General features: G+C 45.5%; 1 protein-coding gene across 1 annotated transcript; it reads left to right on the plus strand.

Moving 5' to 3' along the window:
- The first annotated feature begins 14,312 nt into the window (after positions 1–14,312).
- CBLN4 (cerebellin 4 precursor) lies at positions 14,313–22,469 on the plus strand. The gene is made up of 3 exons (XM_004282290.3): positions 14,313–15,868; positions 18,835–18,951; positions 21,168–22,469. The coding sequence occupies exons 1-3, from the start codon at positions 15,578–15,580 to the stop codon at positions 21,363–21,365; spliced, it is 606 nt and encodes a 201-aa protein (XP_004282338.1). The 5' UTR covers positions 14,313–15,577; the 3' UTR covers positions 21,366–22,469.
- Positions 22,470–23,194: the final 725 nt, after the last annotated feature.

The raw sequence follows: 23,194 nt of genomic DNA on the forward strand, positions 1-23,194 counted from the left end.
AGACATGAATCAGACGGCCTCAAGCATTCCTGGGCCAGCCAAGAAGCCCAAGGGCAAGTCTAACCCAAGTCAGAACGTGCTGAGTGCAGTGAAGGGTGCATGCAGGTTGCTCTCTGTCTTTGGAGGAGGAGAGATGAGCTCTGGCCGAAGGAATCAGGGAAACCGCAGGGAATAAAGTCTAGCCCAATATGGCTCCTCTGAGCCAGCACTCAGGTCCCTAAAGGATGTTCTAGGAAGTCAGTGACTATTGTGCCCCAGTGTGAATTTTCCACTCCTGGGTTTAGTTCTGATCCTCTTGTCACAAAGCTCTTCTCCACTTGCTGAGGGACTAAATGTGCTGCTCCTTTTCCCATATTGTGCCTGACCTTGTATTGGGGTTGTGCCCTGGGATGCTTCTGCTGTGACCTTGACTGCCTTTGTCAAGGTTGAGTCTGCTTCGAGCTGACTTGCCTCACATCTGTCCTGAGGTGGTCCCTGGAACCTTACACTCTCAGTTCTTTTTTTTAAAAAAAAATTGTATTGGAGTGTAGTTGATTTACAATGTTGTATTAGTTCCTGTTGTACAGCAAAGTGAATCAGTTATACATATACATACATCCACTCTTTTTAAGATTCTATTCCCATATAGGTCCTTACAGAGTATTGAGTGGAGTTCCCTGTGCTGTACAGTAGGTTCTTATTAGTTATCTATTTTATAGATAGTAGTGTGTATATGTTAATCCCAATCTCACAATTTATCCCTGCCCCTGCCTTTCCCCCTTGGTAACCATAAGATTGTTTTCTACATCTGTGACTCTATTTCTGTTTTGTAAATAGGTTCATTTGTACCGTTTTTTTAGATTCCACATATAAGCAATATCATATGACATTTGTCTTTCTCTGTCTGACTTCACTCTCAGTTCTTAAGTCTATCTCCAAAGATAACTTTTCCTCCTTGTTTATTCCCTGCCCTTCCTCTCCCCTGCCCCCATCTTGAGGGCAGAGGTCTGGATAATATTAAGTTGGGACCTAATGGACACTTGCATTTTGGAGAAGCAGAGATCTGGCTCAGGCCACTTTTTGTCATGCAGATTTATACCTGGACGCTGAACAGCAGCGGGCTGAAGCACCACGGAGTTATCCCTTAAGGGGTTTGCAGCTAGAGCGTCAATTTCCAGACTCTATTAGTTAATTCACTCATTCATTCAACACAAAATTATTGAATTCCTCCTGAGCGCTAGGCATTGTGCAGGGTATAGGAATTATCATTCTGAACAAGACAGATCTGATCATAGGTCTTAGGGAGTTTATAAACTATCAGAAAGTAAAACGATTAGTGGTAATTGTGACAATCAACAAGAAAACCAAACCTAGCATGTCTGGGAGGAGAGGGCATTCCGGGACCAGACAAGGGGAGGGGCCCCATAGGGAGTGGCATTTAAGCAGTCTTGAGGAAATGTAGCAGTGACCCCACTGTAGGGGTCGAGGTGGGCAGAGGGATCTGTGGGCACATAGGCCCGAGATGGGAAGAGTCATGGTTAGATGTGAAGGGTTACACTCAGCTTCTGTGGCTGGACTTGGAAAGTAGAGAGTCTGGCGGGGCGGTGAGTGGACATCACAGCAAAGGTGAGGACATTGGGTTTTATCTTACAGGTAATGGGAAGCAAATGAAACATTTTCATCAGGGGAATGATATGGTCAAACTTCAGTTTTTAAAATTTCTCTGGTATCATTTGGGGGGAATGGAAGAGGAGGAACACCCTGGATTCAGGGTCACCAGTCAGAAAGCCTTTCAATACCGAGGTGGGAGATGCTGGTAGCTTAACCAGAGTGATGGCAGTGAAGATGGAGCAAAGGTGGAGGCCTGTTTTCTAGAAGAAATTCTAGGGGACCCTTAGAAGGGTCCCACTCCCACTTCTAGAAAAGGTGAATATTCCATTTCTGCCCACTTTTCATCATAGAATTAGATACTCTGTTGTGGAACTGTAATACGGATGCCTTGTCTAGTCCCAACAAAGGTACAATTTCAGAACTTTCTGACGAAAAGAGAAGAAAGAAAAGGGGACTTCAAGCGCTTGAGAGGGAGTGGCGTTCAAGGTAGGGAAGCGAGTATTGAAAACCCAGGAAGGGGACTGGGGGGGGGCGTTCCTTCCTGAAAGAGCAAAGAAAGCTTTATGGCACCTTTCTCCTCCGTGTTTCATCTATCAAACAGGAACCCCTTCCCCTGGACCAAAGCAGCTGACTTCTGTAGATCCTCTTTATGAAGATATTTTCAACCATTTCCCTTTGGAAAAGGCTGTTTCATGTAAATCTGCAGTCCAGAGGATGAGCGTATGCAGGTTTCTTCCAGGACGTGTGGTGTGTGTGTGTGTGTGTGCGCACATGCGTGCACACAAATGCACACCTGCACACATGCTTGCACACGTGCTCACACAGTACAGATTCAACAGTTTGTGTAGAACTTGAGAATAACTCCTGTGGGGTTTTTTTTTTTTCTGTTTGATGTGAGAGTGTTTCCATAGCAATGTGAATAATGAGAACTTGAGTTTTTGAGAGGCTATTTGATGGGGCTTCGGCAAGCCATGTAAAATCACTAATTGCACACGAGTCTGTCTTCTTTGGCATCTGCTTGTTGTAAAGGAAGCTCTTGGGAGGCTGGGTTGACATCTTTGTGTCTCATGTGCATCTGGAAGCAGCGTTCTTCCTTCCCTTCACTATCTGTGGCTCACCTTCCTCTCTCTGCTGCCCGTGCTGGCCACAGAACAACTGGAGGTTTGGGAAGCAAGAATTTTCTCCTTTGGTCAAAGATTTGGGAAATAAGTGTTCTTTCAGGGCTTGTTATTGATTCCATCTCATCATTTTAATTGTCTTTGTTAAGGATGGTTTTTTCCCAGCTCATTTGGGCTAAAGTCCTCACTTGGTTGTCCTCAAAAGGTCTTGGACCCACACAGCTCTTTCTTGTCACTGCACCGAGTCAGATTGGTTTCTCTGTTAATACTTTTCTTGTAAACTTAAGTGAAGCATCTTCCTGCATAGAGCTGAGAATAGTAAAATGTTAGCAGGGAAATGTTCATTTCATGTTGATTACCAAAAAGTGTAGAAAATTCATTTGCCCCCATATCCTTTTACTGTTTTCTATTGAAAGCAAAAGACAACTGTGTTACTTTGGAGGTTTTGGTTGGAAGAGGCAGAAGTTCACCCTCATCTACTTTAAATATAAGAAGGATGTATTGGCTCTGTCGAGTGAGTGGCATCTGTGGCCTGTCACCAGGAGCAGAAGTCTGAGCACTTCCGCCCGCTGCATCTTGGTACTGGCTGGAGCAACAGTTTCTTCATGAGAGAGAGACAGAGAAAGATCAGCTTCTGTAATAGCCATCGGGTCCCCCACGGCAGTGGATGCAGGGTCATTGGCTTATACGTACCCTTCTTGTCCTGCAGCAGAAGGACGCTGTCCCCTCCCTGCAGGGAACAGAGGTAGCAGTGGGGTTGGTCCTGTGCCATATGCCACACCCTTAAAGCAGAACAAAAGAGCACATGAGCCTGAAACAGGAAACGATACTCCCACCCAAGACGATAAGCCCAGCACAGGCTGGGAGGACTCCTTATCTCTTGGGAAGGAAGTGTTCCAGGCCCATCCTCATGTGGCCGAGAGAGGGTTCAAAGGCTGTGCACAAGAGATTGCCTTTCCCAGTGGACTCCACTTGGGCCAAGTCCTGATATGGGCGAGGGGGAGGCTTAAGTATGAGTGGGCAGACATTTCATCTGCAGAAAATTTTCATCTCCATCTCTGCTTCTTGCCTAAGCTTCCTTATTTTGGCATCATTCTCTAACACTGCTGTTAAAGAAAACAGCCATCGGCTGGCCTTGATTCCTGCCCACCCAGGTTCCTGACTCAGAAGGCAAGGGCAAGGTCCTTTCTCTTCTGCTTCCAGATATAAAATCCTCATGGAACAACTCTGATTGGTTCTGCTTGGGTGACATGCTCATCTCTGGATCAACCAGCATGGCCAAGAGCATGGGGCATTATGATTCGCTGGGCCAGGGTCCCAGGCCCACTCCTGGAGAAGGAGAAGGGTATTATGATCAGCATTGGCCCTGTCGGTCGTGACACTGAAGTGGAGGAGTAGCAGCTTTCCAGTGGAGAGGCACGTGCCTGCATGTCAAAACAAGATGCCCACCATGCTAGGCAACCTCACTTTAATCCGAGTGAGGATTAATTCTGCCACCTTCAAAATCAAAAGATACCCATACCAGGCTGAACATTAAACCACCGAGGAAGCCTTAAAATACAGATTCCCAGGACCCCATCCTTACAGTATTTAATTCAATGGGTCTGGGCTTGCCCTCTGTATTGATAACATTTTTAATGCTTTCTTGGTTATCCTGATAAAGATCCTGCTTTGGCAAACACTGGTGAGTACAATTGTAGTAAGATGACAAAGTGTAGACGCTTCAGTGAAAGGTTAAATTGAACCAAGTGTACTTGCAGAAGGCCGTATTTGATTGCACTTAAATTCTCTAAATATCACAGTCTATATTGGTAGATATCATCTGATTCTTTCTACGCTGATGGGGAGGCAGGAGGGGAATCAGGCTTGAGGATGAAGACCAGAACCCTGGCTGAAGGAGGGTACTGTGAGGAACAGCCCAGAAGTGCAAGGCGCGGGGGGTTAGTGAACATGGGCAATACATTTTGGCCACCAGCACCTAAACCCCTTTCAGTGTCTGGGGAATTTTACATCCTTTTGAGTCTTGGTGAGAGGATTACCTTGCGCTTTAGTAGCTGAAAATGCCAGGAGCATATTGTCCAGCCTCCCTTGCAGCTTAGATGTAGGTCCTACCAATGAGCTATGCCATCCTGAGACTTTGTCTTGTGAGGTTGTGACAATAAACAGCAAGGCCTGTGGTCAAGGTGAGAGCAAGGCATCCTAGTTGGTGCAGGAACATCAGGAGATGATTGGATGCTTCTCTGTGACAGAGGCAATATCTGAGGCTGGAGATGTTGCATGATTCAAACATTTTGATTGGCTGGGTGGGTTTGATCAGGGCCGTATGGGCAGCTGTGGTAGTTTGGAATTAGTATGTGTTATTTCCCATTCAGACCACCCTAGTCCCCAACAATTTTCTGTCTAAATCTATGAGTTAGCTGATTTCCTGTAAAATGTAGAGTTCAAATGGGAAATAAAAACGTTATGGGACTTCCCTGGTGGTCCAGTGGTTAGGACTCCACACTTTCACTGCCAAGGGCGTGGGTTCAGTCCCTGGTCGGGGAACTAAGATCCTGCAAGCCATGTGGCGTGGCCAAAAATAATAATTAAGAAAAAAAAAGCACCACACTTCAAAAAAAAAAAAAAACCACACACAAAACGTTACTATAAAGAAGCCTCTCTGTCACAGGTATCCTGAAATGCTTCTTAAAAGTAAAAACAGAACAAAACCAGACATAATACAAAAACAAAAAAACACCACACACACACACACACACACACAAACAACAAAAATTAACAAGTAAAGAGGATGCAGGCTGGCAGTTCTGGAGCTATCTGTAGCTTACAGTCATGTTTGGGTAGCCCCCAAACAGTTTTGAACTAGTTGCTAGTATCTAAAGGTGGGAGTTTCACCAGAAAATCTGAATTTATCTTTCTACTGAAAAATCAAATATCTGGCATTGTGCCAGGCTTACTAGCAGCTGCCTGCTGGGCATGAGGCGTAGATGATCTACCTTTTCAGAGTTACCCCCTGCTGATGTCACCATGTCTGGTCCCTGATTAGCCCCGGTGTCCATCTGGACTCACAGTTGCAAGCAACCAGAGCTGACTGGCTGATTTCAGTAGAAAAGGAATTTATTAAAGTGCATTCAGTGGTTCACAGAATATCTTAGAGAACTGGAGAACTGGGTTGGATCTGATGCAGCCAGGAGTGACACCCTGGCTCATAACTTCTGCTACTGAACTGAGGCCACTGAGACAGGACAGCCATGGCCCCTGAGCACAGACCCTGAGGCACGCTGCACCCGTATCCCCTGCTCTAGGTACGTGATGCTGGCTCTGTTCCAGAACTGCGGCACCAGCAGCCACTTTCCCTAGAAGGGGTTCTGCCAGCTCCCTGCTCCCTCTCACAGACTTCAGATTCAGCGTCTGGGGTGGGTGTGTGTGATTTGCAGAGTTTGGGTCACATGCTTGCACCCTAGCTGCAAGGGAAGCTGAACATGAGTATTTGGTGCTTTCAGCTTCTGTGGTGGGAGACGGACTCTGCTTCATAAGGAGGAAGGGTCCTCAGACAGAGGAAGAGGTTTCTGATGTTGAGTAACCAAAGAGAACAGCAAGTGTCGCCCCCCAGCCCCCCAAAAGCACTTGAGTTTGCTACCATCACCTAGTCCACTCTAAGCCCTAATTATATATTGGTTGAAGGGAGTATAAGACTAAGAACTTGAGACAAAAAATGTAGGAAGAGGGTTAGAAAAGAAGAAAAGCAGAGGATGCATGGAAAAGCGAGAGGGAGAGAGAATGAGATACAGCCACAAGGGGAAAATTCAGAGTGACTCATGCCTTACAAAGCTGCACTCTAAAGTGCAGCCCATCTATTTCCTCATTCACTTTGCTGTTCTTATCTCTTTTGCTTTATAAAGACTCTCCAAAGCTCATTCAAAGCCCTGTGAAATTCATTTTTTATGTGTGGTCAGGAAATATTGGACCCAGCCCAGAAGTTGTTCAGCTCAGTCAGTCGCCAAAACACCAGCTGCCTAATTGATGAGTTGGTCTATCCAAGAGGTAGTTATTTAGCCAACAGACAGATGGCCAAGAAAGTCAAGTTAGTCGGTGTATTGTTTGTCATTCGGGATGCTCACAGCCAGCCGAAATAGCCGGAAGCCAACGGATTCAGAAGCCATAGCCTCTCACTTTGGATTTGTTCCTAGAATCCTGCAGGTACCCAATTAGCAGGCAAAGGGCAGATTTTGCTTCACTGAGCCCACAACCTAGCAAAGAAGAGGCATCATCGTAACCCCAGTGGTGGATAAGAAAGTGGCCGAGCTGGTAGCATGGCCAAAAGTGAAGATACAACCCAGCTTGAGGAACAGAAAACAAGGCACAGCTGTTGGGTGTCCGGGGAACAGAAGAGCTACTTAACAACACTTTCCCCAGAAACATATCAAATTCCCAGGTACAGAAGGATGGCTTATTACACAGCACGAAGAGTGCATGAGCTTCTTAGAGAAAACATGAGTTAATTTTTGAAACTGTCTAGTGTTGTAGTTGGAAGTACACTCAGAGAAGGTAGCCAGAGTTAGAATCTATGCCACACCGCTTTATTCATTAACTTCAGCAAACATCTAACACTCCTGGACTGTGTGCCGGGAACTGTTGTGGGGAATCAGTTATGATGTGCAAATAGCAGCCCACTTCTGCCCTCATGGAACTTACAGCACAGTAGGGAAGACAGTTTGAGTCACATGACAAGACAATGAATGTAAAATTGCAACTCTGGTGAGCGCTGTAAGTGAAAAGCACATAAAGCTATGAGAAGGTCATAAGATGATCTAACCACTTATCTAATTGCATATATATAAACCATATATATTATTTAGTTTATTATATATTTTAATATATATACACATATGTATATATGTGTGTATATATATACCACATATATTACTCCACCTTGAGTTTGTGGTCAATAGCTTTTATAAAAAATTCTGTGATTTGAAATCTGTCTTCTTATGCCATAAGTTTCACTCCTGCTTGCTCTCTACTGATATTAATAATTCTAGGAATACTGTCAGCTTCTCTTCTGAATTTGGTTCAACTGACAAAAAATAGTTCTGAGCGTACCAGAAGCCGTTCACGTTTTTGTTTCAACCTTCTTGTGTGGTCTTAGGGGGGAAAGACCTTTGGACGAGAAGACAGGTGTCCTGCACTCAAATCCATCCCTTTGGCAGCAGCTTCTCAGGCCCTCTCTTTCCTCATCTGTGAAATGGGGGTAATAAGATCCATCTCTCAGAGGAGCGGTGGCAATTAAATGGGAGAAGTTACCAGCAATTGAGGTTTTTCCCTAAACAAAGGAAAAAACCAATGGAGTTGCATTGTATTCCAGGGTTAGATTCTAAAGTTAGTGCACAAGGGAAACATTGCTTAGGGTCAAACATACCCTTGAAAATCCTCTTGGAATTCTCACCGTGGTGGCTGACACAGCAGCTGTCAGGGAGCCACCATAGGTAGCTTTTCCTTTAGAGTCAAAACAGATTGCCTGTTCTTCAGCTGAGAGCCAGATGAAGTGGTTGGCTTGCTTTTAGTGGCCATGTTGTAGGAAAATACTTCTCTTTAAACACTAGACTCGCACTCAGCCACGCAATATGCTCATCTGAGAGAGACAGTGGGAGCCGAGACTCTCAGCTGCCTCAGCTGATTCACGCCTCCCATCCCACACTCACTCCGGGCAGGTGCCGTGGAGGGTGATGGAGAGAAGGGTTACCTTGTGGATTAAAGCTGTTTCTCTCTCTCTCCCGCAAATGCACGGTTAAACTCAGGGAAATTAAAAGTGTCTGGGACCCGCCAACTGCCACATAAATAGTTGGACTACCGGCTCCTCAAGAGACCTCTGTCTGGCTCAGGTGTCTTCCCCCCATCCCCACAGGGCTTTCTGGTTGCTCTGTTGCTGTAGTGACTGTTTCTGGCCACCCGTTCTTCACTTTCTGTTACTCTTCAGTTGGGAGAATTGATTTCTGCTAACTGTGTCTTTCAGATCCTCAGTGATGAGATCCAGTGATTAAGGGAATGGGGAAGAAAGAAATAAAATGAAAACCAGCCTCTTTGTCCATTCTCGCAGGAAGCTCACAAACCTGCCTGGTGCCCTAGCTTCACGTAAGAGCCTTTAACCAGGCAGAATTATCGCAGATTAACTCACTTCAGCCTCATCACTCTAGAACTCAGGCACTCACCTGACGGCGATGGCTTGCCCGCAGACTTGGCCTTGCTTATTGTCTCTGCACTGGGTTTCTGGACCTTCAGTCTCTCCCACACTGGGGGAAGCTGCTTTCTCCCCCATTATGACGTCTGTGAGGTTAAGTGGCTGGTGCTCGCAAACAATTGCTGGGCCTTGGTCCGGGGTGCTGTGGTGCCCTCTCGCCTTTAGTCATGGATAGATTCCCAAAATCAATGATAATAGTCGCTACCTTTAATTAATCGCCTCCTGGGTGCCTGATGCTGTGCTAAGCGCCCTGTTTACGTTTCCCTGTTCACGTTTCCCTGTTCAATCCCCACCAAGACTCTGGGCTGAGTATTATTTTTATGATTGCAATTTTCCCGCTGAAGGAAGGTCTGTAACTTCTCCCATGGTCGTAAAGCTAGTAGGAGGTGAAGCTGATTCTAAATGCCCTATTTTCAGCCAAAGGGATAATGAACCTGACCGCAGATGGACCCTTGGGGGATGCACCCCACCAGTGGCATCTACAAAGTCAAAGCACCGTCTGCTTCAGATTCACCCAGGTGCTAGTTAAGAAACAGATTCCCAGTTCGTGGGCAGAGCCGTCCTCTCAGATGAGGGCCAGAGAATCTGCATTGATAATAAGCCTCCCAGCAGATTTTTTAAAAAAATTATTTTATTTAATTATTTTATTTTTGGCTGTGTTGGGTCTTCGTTGCTGCGCGTGGGCTTTCTCTAGTTGGCGGCGAGCGGGGGCTACTCTTCATTGCGGTGCACGGGCCTCTCATTGCAGTGGCTTCTCGTGTTGCGGAGCACGGGCTCTAGGCGTACGGGCTTCAGTAGTTGTGGTGGCTCACAGGTTAGTTGCTCCGAGGCATGTGGGATCTTCCCGGACCAGGGCTCGAACTCATGTCCCCTGCATCGGCAGGTGGATTCTCAACCACTGTGCCACCAGGGAAGCCCTCCCAGCAGATTCTTAAGAGTAGAAGCTATTGGTTTGGACTCTACATTCAGATCCTCCTTATGTGTGCAACTGAAACTAACATGGCCAGGCACATACCATGCTGAGTTGAATCTAAAATGTAATCAGCTATTTTGATATGACTCATGAGCTTAACCAGTTGCAATGTAATTTTTTTTCTTAAATGTAGACTGGGAGGCTTTATATGTCTGGGCATCTTCCTAGACGTTGAGTGAGTGATTTTTTAGAGTTGTATCAATATAACAAAAGAAAGGAAATTGCTCTTCAACCAGTGCTGCTTATGAGAAGGAATGTTAGTTCCTTTTCTCTCCAAACTTTAAGTTTAAATTATGAAAAAAAGTCAATGTAGTAGATTTCTATTGGATGGTCTTCCCAGCACCCTCTTCCTTTAAAAAACTGTATTAGATGTGAATCACAAGGTAATACATGATTACTGTGGCCATCCAAATCATAAACAGCTGAAGTAAAATTAACAGTTTCTTTTCCTTTTATTCTGTTTCTCTGCTCTTAACAATTTGCTGTCTAGCTTTTCATAGTTTTCCTTTGCTTTTTCAAACATATCCATATCTCTATACAGTTACAGTCTGTTAACACGGAATCACACATTACGGATGAATCTGTATCTTGTTCCTTTTCACTTCACCACACGTTACTTGTAGCATTTTTTAGGAATTGTACTCTCCTCTGGACCCTGCTCCAATTTTCCACATACCCAGTTGTGGGAATCACTGTGGGTGCACTGCAAGGGGCGGACATGTGATCCCAGATGGGGCAGTGAGTCTCTTCCCTGGGATTTGGGGGCATCCTCTGGGTGGATGGATCTGTTATGTGTAAAATTTGGGAGTGTCAGTTGCTACCGTCTATCACGTAGGCTTCAGGGAAGGCTAGATTGCAGTGAGCAAAAGAATAATGCAGATATACCAAAGAGAGAGAAAGATAGAGAGATGGAGATAGATAGAGGAAAGGCAACATTTTGAGTTATCCACAAGGCTTCATTACATTCCCAAAGGTTAGTTTTGCCCTTGGACTCTGTGAGATATGGTCCTTCCAGTAAATCCCCATTGCCTCATTGGCCTCCCTTTCTTGGACCTAAGCATGGATGAAACATTTCACTCCCCCTATCAAAAATAACAAACAACTTAATCAAAAGATGGGCAGAAGACCTAAATAGATATTTCTACAAAGAAGACAAGCAGATGGGCAATAGGCACATGAATAGATGCTCAACATCGCTAATTATTAGAGAAAAGCAAATCAAAACTCCAATGAGGTATCACTGCACACAAGTCAGAAAGGCCATCGTCAAAAAGTCTACAAATAATAAATGCTGGCGAGGATATGGAGAAAAGGGAACCCTCCTACACTGTGGGTGGGAATGTAAATTGGTGCATGCACTATGGAAAGCAGTATGGAGGTTCCTTAAAAAACTAAAAATAAAGTTACCATACGATCCAGCAATCTCACTTCTGGACATATATCTGGAAAAGATGAAAACTCTAATTCGAAAAGATACATGCACCCCAAAGTTCATAGGGCTACTGTTCACAATAGCCAAGACATGGAAGCAGCCTAAACATCCGTGAATGGATGGATGAATGGGTAAAGACGAGGTATGTAAATACAATGGAATGTTACTGACCACAGGAGTATTGCTTTCCTATGCAAGACCAGTTCAGATTTTAATTTACTTCTACTAACTTACTTTATGTTGAGCACAAGCACAGAGAAATGAAATTGCTAAAGGTCTAGCAACAAAACTCCTAGCATCAAATGCAATCTGGGAATCTCAGGAAAGTGAAACATTTGGGTCACAATCACAACTAGGTTTTTAAAATAGTACATCTTCAAAAAGAAAGAAAGAAAGAGAGAGAAAGGAAGAAGGAAAGAAAGAGAGACAGAGAGAGAGGGAGGGAGGAGGAAGGAAGGAAGGGAGGGAGGGAGAGAGATCTGTGTTGTGGCTGGTATGAAACTTGGACTTGATCCTGTTTCTTTCCTCCTGGGGATGCTGGGCTGGAGTAGGGCTGGGGAGCAGGTGATGCTTCCGTTCCCAAAATGTTAGGAAAACATTTCCCACAGGCAGGGCACTGGATTTGTTAATGTCTTTTGGCAGGAGATGCATGGGCTTATGTGGTATGATTTCTGGGACATTGTTCTAACGAGGATTCTGGATGGCAAGGAACAGTAGTCGGTTCCTAAAACTAGCTCAAGTGAAATCAGTTTTATTACAAGGATGCAGGAGGCTCTCAAGAAACTCAGGGTTGCTGGATGTCTTGTGAGTAGGAGTTAACAAGCTGGAGATTTACAATTCACTCCCTCACCCCTTCCATTTCTCAGAAGTGCAGAGAATCGGCCCCAGTCTACAAGTGTGGTCAGTCCTCCTATTTCTTCCGGCATGCTCCTCTGCTTAAACTTGCACATGGCCCTTAGACGGCCAGTTCAGGAGACTATAGACCTCTCCTCTGCAGGACCCAGTGCTTACTGGAAGCCATATCAGTGTCCCATTCAGATCCTAGAGAGAGAAAATCTAGCAGCCCCACCTTACCTGGCTGAGTCAGGACATATAAGTCACGGATCTCTGGCATCAAATGGATTGACAGCCCTAGAATACAGGGGCTGTCCTTGTTCAATCACCCATGGTGGGAAAGGGAGACAGGACCCTGTGCTTTACCATATCAGATAAGTTCTCTCGGTAGGAGTCAAAAGAAAAAGTGGTGTTCCACATCTTTAGAACACCCTGAATAGGGGAACATCTTTTAGTAAGAAGCCAAGACTTTCATCTCCAGTTACCCAGGAGGCCTGAATGTAAACTTTACCGAGAGAGATTTATTTAAACCAGTTTATACTATAAGGTGAATGACTGATACTGACATTCTATCTGGAGAGCCAGCCATTTCACAATCAATTATTGAGTCCCTGATATGGTCACTCTGCTGGATTAGGGGGCTAGGAAATGAGTACTTTTGGAGAGGAAAAGAGGAGGGAGGGAAGAAGTTTCTTTAAATCTGAGTTCTTGCAGGAAGAAAAATGCCTAGAGAAGAAAAGGACACAGAGAGAATATATTGGGGTTGTTAGGGAAGACAACTTATTGACAATTTAACAATTCTGTAGTCAACAGAGCTTTTTTCTCAAACTCCTTCCAGCCTGAAATTGAACAGCCCAGGTCTTAGTTACTAAACAGCTGTTTTGGACAAGGAAGGCAAATTACTTACGCAAACTGGGAACCAAACTAGACCCAGCCCCTGTCCTCCAAGGGCAGCATCAAACGAGAAGAAATCTCAGCTGCTGTCCAGGCAGACTGTGGTAGAAGCCGGGAGAGAGTTACAAAGTGCAGCAAGGGTTCAGATGAAAAGCTACCCTAGGCTTGGGGTGGGGGAAATGGTGGCCGTTTTCAGAAGGCACCAGTTCACTCTTTTTGGTTGTAGCTTAGATTAGTGACATTCAACATTGTTACAAATAGCACAGCAGGAGCACCTGGAAATCAGAACTGATACTGGCCCCATTGGAGGAGAATCTGGAGGCCCCTTTGGCTCCAGGCACCAACTCTTTAGTTGCAAGATTATAGGGAGCTAAGGGCTAGGGAAATACCAACCAGTAGGAGTATTTACTATTTTAACAATTGGAGCTGCAGTGCAATGCTTATGGCTCAACACCCAGCCCTTTGGAAGGGCCTTATGAGGGGACAAGCCTGGAGATGCTGGTCTGGCTTCTGTTGTGGAGGGACTTGAATCCATGCTAAGGAGGCTGTTCTTCTTTCAGGAAGGACTAGAAAGCCATCTATCGGGAGACAATGCTCAGTGAACACCCCTTCAGTGAATAATTAGTCAGTACATTTCTAGGAGCTCCGAATGGCTGATGGGGATGCTGTTTTGATTAAAGATGTGGGGCCTGTCCTCTGGCAGCTGGGACACTAAAAGGAATTTGGGAAGGGAGTGACATGACTCCAAAGCATCATAGAACCAGTGGGCTAATGGGACCTTAATTAGTGGAGTCCCTCCCTCTCAGAAAGGGTAAGTGACTTGGCCAAGTTCATGCAGCCCATCAGAGAGACAAGCCTTTCCCTCCCAGTGATGGCTGCGGAAGAGGAAGATAAACCTTGCCAATCAGAGGCCAAGGTGGCAATGGGGTGGCACGGGGGGGGGGGAGGGCGGGGTACATCAAGAGGGAGAAAGGTGCGGTATTCTCAGGAGGGGGTTGGCATTTTTTAGGGGGAAGGTTCCGGAGGGCTGATTTTTGCTGCTTTAACTTCCTCTCTCTTTTTCTGGCTTTGCCTGGGTGGATTCGCGGTGTGGGTGGGAAGGCGCACCCTGAAGCTTTTGAGGCTCCTCTTCCCGGAGCGGAGCGGAAGGCCTGAGGCACCTTCTCCCAGCGGCCCCCAGCGGCTTTGGTCCGTCCCAAGGCTTCCCGGAGCTCGCCAGGCCCCAGGGCTTGGGGAGGCAGTCTCTGGGCAAGGCGCGGTCGGGACGGCGGCGTGGGTCCCCAGGTGCCAAGCAGCGCGCCGCGCGAGGCCGCTGCCGCCCATCCAGCTTCGCAGCCGGGGCTGCCAGCGCCGCGCTCCGCTCGGAGGGCGCTCGGCGGCGGAGTCCGGTGCTCGGGAGGGGCGAGGGGAGCCTCAGCCCCCTCCGCCTGCCCAGACCGAGGAGGGAGCGAGCAGGCGCGGAGCTGGCCCAGGCGCAGGGCGGTGGGCGCCTCTCCCTGCGTACAGTATCCCTGCTGCGCGCTCCCCGGGGCTGGGTGGCCGCAGACCTTGGCAGCCAGCAGTGCTGTGCGCCCCGCTTGCCCCGGGGTGCGTTAAGCGCCAGGCAGGAGCTGCTCAGCGGGGGTCACCGGACTCCTTCTTCCCCTTTCCCTGGAGCCGGCGGGTTGAGCTAGAAGCCAACCCCAGCCGGACGTGCGCTCCTATAAATAGCGCGCGTGTGCCCGCCTCGCGCTCTCCCGGCTGCGCGAGGACAAAGTTGTGCGCAGGGACTCCGGGCGTGCGGCCGAGGCAGGAGAGGACCCCACCGGCCGAGCCGCCCCGCATCTGAGAACTGATCCCGCGAATTCGTGCTTTCCGTGCTGGGGATCCGGCTAGCCAATGCGTAGCTGCCGACTTCCGAGAGACACCAAGCTTTGGGGAATTTCTGGCTAAGCGAAATTGAGAGTCGCTAGAGACCTGGCCATGAACACAGCCTCGCGTTCTTCCCAGTCCGGGAAACACCTTCTGCTTCTGTAATTCGTCCCTGCCGCGAGCCAGACACGTACTGGACCGACGCGGGCACCACTCGGCATCCACCGTCCCCGTGGCTTCTCTGAGTCTCCTTCGTTTTTCCTGCTTCGTGGTTCACCCGGGGGTGACTGGGTTTGGGGAATTTATCATTTTCCTCTTTGAGGTGTGAATGTGAGGGTTTGGTGACTTTTAGATGTCTAGGAACGAGGGTGGGTGCAGGGGCCCCAGGCAGGGCTGATTCTTGGGCGGAGGAGGGTGGGGTATAGGGGGTTCTGCATGAGCTCCTTAAAGGACAAAGGTAGCAGAACCAGCGAGAGAGCGCGAGGGGAGACTTTGACTTCAAACCACAGGATTGGAAGTGTGCGCGCCGCCGCCGCCGTTCCCGCAGCGCTGTCGATCTAGCCACGGGCATCTTCCCGAGCTCCGGGGTCCCGGGGTAGGAGGCGACGCGGGTGAGCAGAAGCGCCAGCCGGCTGCCCACGAGGCTCACCATGGGCGCTGGGGGCCGGGCGCTGTCCGTGGTGCCGGCTGTGCTGCTGGCCCTCACTCTGCCCGGGCTGCCCGTCTGGGCGCAGAACGACACGGAGCCCATCGTGCTGGAAGGCAAGTGCCTCGTGGTGTGCGACTCGAACCCGGCCACGGACTCCAAGGGCTCCTCTTCCTCCCCTCTGGGGATCTCGGTCCGGGCGGCTAACTCCAAGGTCGCCTTCTCGGCGGTGCGGAGCACCAACCACGAGCCGTCAGAGATGAGCAACAAGACGCGCATCATTTACTTTGATCAGGTCAGACCCCGAGGGATGCGGGGTGTCAGGAGTCGGGTGGCGGGAGGAGCGATGTCCAGGCAGCTCAGACCCGGGTTGAGCTGCTCTGATTGCGATTTGGGCGATCGTTTCGGCACTCGCCTCCGCAAAGGTTTTGGTCTGAAACTTCTGATATCTCTCCCGCCACCACCCCGCCCCCCATTCCCTCTTGGCCTCCGGAAGAGCTGCTGGGGTGGTGGGAAAGAGGCCGGGGGTGTAGAGCCAGGCGTCGAGAGCTCAGCACAAGTTTAACAGCAACAGGTCCATAGGACCTGGCAGGATCCTGGTCCCTGGACCTCGAAATCTCTTGGCCAGGGCTTGGCCCCCTGGCTCAGACTCCTCTGCGGGTGCTGCCGAGGCCATTCTCGGGCACAGTACTCTCTCTGATGCTGTATAAATGATTTGTTTCTCCCAGGTGGAGAAGCGTCTCCCCAAAGAGAGCTCTGGGGGCTCCCCAAAGAGATCTCTGCAGAGATCTCGCAGGTGGCTGGGGAGTGTAGGAAGCTGTGGCCCCGGTCTCATCTCGCCCACCTTTCCGCCGCCGGGATCCCCATATACATTGCATCCCCATATACATTGCAGGTACCGCTGCAGCGGAAAGCCCTTCTCGGCTACTTGGAGAAAAGTTGAGAGAAGGAGAGGAAAAGGAATCGGGCAGCTGCACTGAGCTCCCCTAGGGAAGCGCTGGGGAGCCGTTCTCCCTTCCCCTGCTCCGGTCCTTCCAGAGACATGCAAATTAGTGGGGAAAGACAGCCTTGGGGGCTGAGGATAAGGGGGTGGGGGGGGAACTGATGAAAGCTGTGGCTTGTTTTTTTTAGCAACCTGGAGCTCTGGGGTTTGGCTGATGAGAAACCCCAGGGTATCAGCTTAGCAAGGAGTCTTAAAACTGAAATCAGACTCCAGGGGTATCATCTCAACGTCAACAGCACCCAGAGTCTTTTAAATTCCAAAGTCGTATGTGTAGTTCACAGTTGTGTGCCGCATGGGCAAGAGCACAGGTTAAGTGGTGCTGCAGGACGTGCCAGGGAAGGGATGCGGTGACATTTCTATTCCTTACTTAATTGTTCCTAAGTAATATACTCTCCAGCTGGCCAAAGACAGAGAATGCCTCTCTGGGGCTTCCTATTGAATAGCCATCATCTTAAAAGAATTAAGCAGCCCCTTTGGGGTTTTGGTGCAGTATTTTCCGTCTTGATGTAAATGAAGTCAGCACGACCCCTGGTTTGTGTGTCAATGCATTAATTAAATACTGTGGACATTGCACTATCCTCTGTACAGTGCATTCTTTTCAGTGACCTTTCTGTCAGTTAGAAGAGGAGAAGGGTTTGTTCTTCTGTTCCGGGTGCCCATGCATCTTAGAGACAACAAGACACATTTAGTTATAGATCTCGATGTGCTTGGATGCTCTAATTACAATGTAGAGTCAACATCCAGCCTTATGTGTAGTCAACACTAATCAGCCGGTGCCATTATTGCTAATGAATTATGCTACTTGTATCTGATGCAGGAAGTCCCTGCTAAGTGCCTCAAATTATGTTAAATGTGCTTAAACAAATCTTTGTAAAATCTCTGTTAGGAATTATTGCATAGCTTGTGATTTGTTGTTGAAAGACCATTGATCATTGGGTCAGAGAAAGAAGTCTGATGCTTACTTGGAAAAAGGTGTAATCTCAGAATAAAATGCTACACCAACATACATTTTAATTTGGGGGTTGAGCCTGGTACATCTACCTGACCATCACTATAATTCTGGTGCATTACTCACAGGCAATAGTATGTCTTTAGGGAATTATGCAAAGGGCTTAATATTAGCATGAATGTAGCGTTTAAAAGAGATAGTAGCAGATTGCCATTGATATAGGGGAAATGCATCTTTAGAAGGACATCTGCTTTTTTTGAATGCCACTTATAGATTTATTTCTTGGAGAGAGATGGAAGAAACCCTAGTTATCTCCTGCCCTCCGCTCCTGCAATACACACACACACATACATTCTCCTGCTCTTTTTCATAGGAAGGGTCATACCTATGTGACATTTAGCTTATGAGGTCACTTATTGAAATTCAGAGCTAATTTCATAACCAGTAGAATCAGGCCGAACATTTCGGAATACAGAGTGCACTGTTGTTTTCTTGGGAACCAGTGCTTTATTTCACTCTTCGTTTTTGCCCCTTGAACTTTAAATAAAGAGCAGGTGATTGATAAGGGAATGGATGACGGATAACACTGGGAGCAGCACAAGAAGGCCACCTGTTTCACCGTCTCTACCCTTTGGCAGCCTGCAAAGGCTGAGTCACTGCCAAAATATTATAATTAAGGCCTGGATGGCATAGGAATGGAACAAATGGCCGTGGGGCTTAGCAGAGGTTTGGCGGAGCCTCAGAGGAGGGCTGGGCATTCAGCTCACTCTGTGTACCAACTGTTCAGTGTCATGGATTATGTCACACGGTGGAGGGAGTGTCCAGACCTCTGTGTGGTGTGTCCGGGAATGACTGCAGAGAGCCCATGGGTGCCAGTTGGCTGGCTTGGACACGTCACCTCTGGACACTGTGAAGGCTCGTAGAGGGTGGGCACGTAAATATGTGGCAGAAGCCTTTTATTTGACTCTCAAGGTAAAGCTAATATTTATAAGCCTTCACGTGTTTCTAGATGTTTCCAGAGCCATTGGGCCTTGCTGGAATTGAGGCATGACTACAAAGCTGTTACTTTATTTTTTCTTATACCATTTAAAAGACAGAAGAACCTTCCAATATAAAATCCGTTTTCCAAGTCACTAAAGAAAAAGGGATAGAACTCAATGTTTTATTTTCTATGGTTTTAAAAGTTAGTTTTCTTTCTTAAGAAAGAAAGAAAAAAGAAAGGAAAAGGAAAAGGAAGGAGGAAAACTTATTTTACTTACAGAAGAGAATATTGTAATAATTGACTGCTGTTTATTCTTTTTATTTGTAGATCCTAGTAAATGTGGGTAATTTTTTCACCCTGGAGTCTGTCTTTGTAGCACCAAGGAAAGGAATTTACAGTTTCAGTTTTCACGTAATTAAAGTCTACCAGAGCCAAACAATCCAGGTATGTCTTTCGACCTGTTCCCTCCGTACTCTCAGGCGACAGTGTTTATCAGCAGTGGGTTATGTATTTAAGTATTTATCCAAAGATGTGTTTCATTGTAAAAATAAACAACCATCTTTATAGTAGTTTATTTTTAAAACACTTAATTTCCAATAACATCTATTAAGGCATGTGACAAGAAGCATATAGAAGAATAAGCAATTGAACTTACTACCTTAATAACAACGTCACTTAAAAAATATTGCTTAGTGGGCTTCCCTGGTGGTGCAGTGGTTGAGAGTCCACCTGCCGATGCAGGGGACATGGATTCGTGCCCCAGTCCGGGAAGATCCCACATGCCGCGGAGCAGCTGGGCCCGTGAGCCATGGCCGCTGAGCCTGCGTGTTGGGAGCCTGTGCTCCGCAACGGGAGAGGCCACAACAGTGAGAGGCCCGCGTACCGTGAAAAAAAAAAAAAAAAAAAAAAAATATATATTGCTTAGTAAAAATTCAGTGACACAAATCTCTTTATAAGATCTTGATTGCTTTTAATGCATGTGCAAAAATTACCTGAATTTGTAAGAAAAAAACTAGTAAGATTATCAGAGCTTTACAAGTAACTACTAAATAGATAAAACAAATTTGCTGTCATTGTTAAAATTATGAGCTACAGTTAACGACTGAGAATAAATCTATGAAGGAACAGTTATTCAATATACTTTTAAAGAAACAATGTGCTGTGCTTATCCTCTAAGTAGTTTATCCTCAGTTACTCTGATGTTGGTGAATTCTTACCAATTGCAGTTTCACAGTTAATATATTTTGTGTTGTGCTTTCTAAGGAACGGGCTTGAATTTACACTCACGGACAATGATGAAGCTAGTTCCTATAGTATCTAACATGCCAGCACCCAGTAACACCAATACATGTCTATGGAATTCTAGGATAACTTTTTATCATATGTTCAATGTTTGTATTGTATACTATGTCCATGTGAATGATAGATTACACACTCATCTACTACTTTTACATGTCCTAGTGCATGGATAAATTGATAGGTCTCAGATTTAATTTATTCAATATTATTTTTAACATAAAAGGAATGAATATCTAGTAAACAAATTTCCTTCCATGGAAAAGCTTTTCCCAAGCCCCAACATTTAGAAATTTTTGTAATGTTTAACACAGTATAATCAAAATTGTAGTAAGGAGAGAAGGGAATAAATTTGATTTTATTCTTTGCTAATTATCCATCATTAAAATCTTCAGTGGTAGTGGTGATTATTATTTTTAATACACATTTCTTATCAGGGAAAATGAAGAAATCACAACACACATATTCCATAATTTCAACTGATTTTTAGCACTCTGCATGTCTCAGCGGTACAGTAAACCTGCAAGGATGTTAGTAGAACCTTGCGGTACCTGGGTTTCTCAGAGCAAAGGGCACTGGGGCTCTTTTTGCTAATGTACTGGGAAGCCACAGGCTCGCGTCATTGCCAAAAACTTGCTACTGAATACGAGAGGTAAATAAAGTATTCAATAGTAGGCTTAAGTTATGTGCTGAAGAGAAGCCAGTTTTCACATGGCTAGGTTGCTCTCCATGGATGGTATTCTTTTGTGAGCATTTAAGGAAATTTCTATGGGAGAAATGAAAAAAATTTTTTTTTAATTAAGAAAGATCAGCTTGGTAAGACCATACTAAGCCTAGCCACCACTATCTGCTAATTTGAAAGGTAAGGGGTATATTTACTGAACATCAGTTATTTTACCAGGTTGGTCATTTTAGACATTATTTTTTACCCCCTGCCCCTCATAGATGCTTTGACTTCCTTTCTTTTTTTTCTTTCTCTCTTTCCTTCTTTCTTTTCTCCTTCCTTTCTTTTCTTTTCTTTCTTTCTTTCTTTCTCTTTTCTTCTCTTTCATCTACAATATTAGTTTCAGGTGTACAACATAGTGAGTCAAGATTTTTATAGATTATATTCCATTTAAAGCTATTATAAAATAATGTCTGTACTTCCCTGTGCTGTGCAATATATCCTTGTAGCCTATTTATTTGATACATAGTGGTTTTTACTTCTTAATTCCCTACCCCTATCTTCCTCTCCCACTGCCCTCCCCTCACTGGTAACCCTAGTTTGTTCTCTGTAACTGTGAGTCTGTTTCTGTTTTGTTTTATTCATTCGTTTTGACTTTAGAGAGAGATTTTCAGTGTTTTTTTTTTTTTTTCCCTTGTAGGTTAACCTGATGTTAAATGGAAAACCAGTAATATCTGCCTTCGCCGGGGATAAAGACGTTACACGTGAGGCTGCCACGAATGGGGTCCTGCTCTACCTGGATAAAGAGGATAAGGTTTACCTAAAACTGGAGAAAGGTAACTTGGTTGGAGGCTGGCAGTATTCCACGTTCTCTGGCTTTCTGGTGTTCCCCCTATAGAATTTGATTTCTTCGCGATGTTCATCCGGGTGAGGGGCGGCCCACCCCTGACTTCCTGGAAGATCATTTCCTCATCATTGGATTGATGTCTTTCCTTGGTTTCTCATGGGTAAATATGGATTCCCTGTAAGGATGCTAGGCCTGTCTGAAGCAGTACTGAGCTCCACAGGTTATTTTTGTGCGTGTGCGTTTCAGTGTACTTGGATCGGGACTCACAGCAGTTGATACCCATCTATGCTTAAGCGTAACAGTTCAAAGCTGTCTGCAAGGTTTGTTCTGAATTTAATTTCCTGGAATTACTGAATTCGTTGCAGATGTGGCATTTTATTTAGTTAGTTTTCAAAGACCGGCAACTGGGTCTGAGAATTAGAGAACTGTATAAAAGTTCTGACTTCAATCAACGATTTGTGTGATACTGCCAAAGAATTGTGTGCTGTGTTGATATACTGGTTTCACTTGTTTTTATTGCTTTGGAATTAGTTTTTTTGGTTTTCTTAGGGTAACTGCTGGCTTTGTGTCTTCTCTACAAATAGGGTAATGGCTTGTCTGCAAATTTACTCTATGAGGCCAGCATCAGGACTTCCCTTTAAAAAAAAAATGCTTCATAGTTGTATTTTAATTCTATATGTGAAAGAGTCATATTTTCCAAATTATATTTTCTAATAGGAAGAGTAGATCATAAATCTAACAAGGAATAAGTTGCTTACCTGAATTCTAAGTGCTCAATCCTCAAACCTCCGCAAAACAGCTCTCCTCCATGGGAAATCTTACACTTTATTTCTCACTTTAATTAACGTGATTGATAATAACCACTTTTTAAGAACCTAAGGGATTTTTTTTCCCTTAGACATGACCACTTTATTAACTGGAGATGGGATGCCCTTGTTTTTAATTATACCTATTTTTCAAACCTCCTGTTGTGTTTGAAGTATCATCTGGTTTTGCCTTAACTCCTTAAATTGTATAGATTTATCTGTTTAGTTAATACGAAATCCAAATAGCCCAAGCTAAACTTAGTGCAATATCTTTTGTCTTTTGTATAGGTCATATGAATTCATAAAATTATTTATGTCTCTGTTATAGAATAAAGGTTAATATATGTTAGTTGAATTGTTTTGTCCTTTCGGATTTGGAAATATATGTTTTACATGATTTATTCTCTCTCTCTCACCAACCCTTCCTCTCTCCCTTCCTCGCTCCTGTCCTTCCTACCTTTCTCTCATTTCTTTGTCTTGGAGTTTAAGAAAAGCTTTCTGAATTTTTAGAGAATGTACTCTGAATTGGCATAGGAAATCTTTACTATGTTTAATTTGTCCAGATCCAGTGAGCTTGGCAAAAGAGGATCAATGAATTTAGGAAACTCTCCTTTCAGAAGGACTTACTGTTAGGAAGTTAAGTTTTAAAAGCTCCCCTAAAGCATCATGAAGGACTCAGGGAAAGAATGAGTGGTGATGTGTATAAAGACCAATATTTTCAAACTAAAGACTTTGGGGAAAAGTTCTGCCCTTTTCTCAACATTAAAGGACAAACAGAAGATGGCCCATTTCTTTTTAGAAGGAACTATAATTATAGATGTGTCATGTGGAGATTTCCATGCTCAACTTCCTTGTTGGTTGTCAAATAAAACAATTTTGGGAGCCCCCCTTTTGCAGTTTGTGGCATCGAGGAAGCTGTTGCAGGATTCTGTGGGAGGAAACATGCAGGCAGGTCTTCCAGTATAGCTGTGATTAGTCACCAAGTCAAAATATTCATTCATCACAGGAAAACTCTCTGCTCCAAGAAAACGAAACTGAAGGAAATAAGGAGCTTAAACATAGGACCTCCCCGAT

The sequence above is a fragment of the Orcinus orca genome, chromosome 16 (genome assembly GCF_937001465.1).
Source record: "Orcinus orca chromosome 16, mOrcOrc1.1, whole genome shotgun sequence".
NCBI classification, from domain to species: Eukaryota; Metazoa; Chordata; class Mammalia; order Artiodactyla; family Delphinidae; genus Orcinus; species Orcinus orca.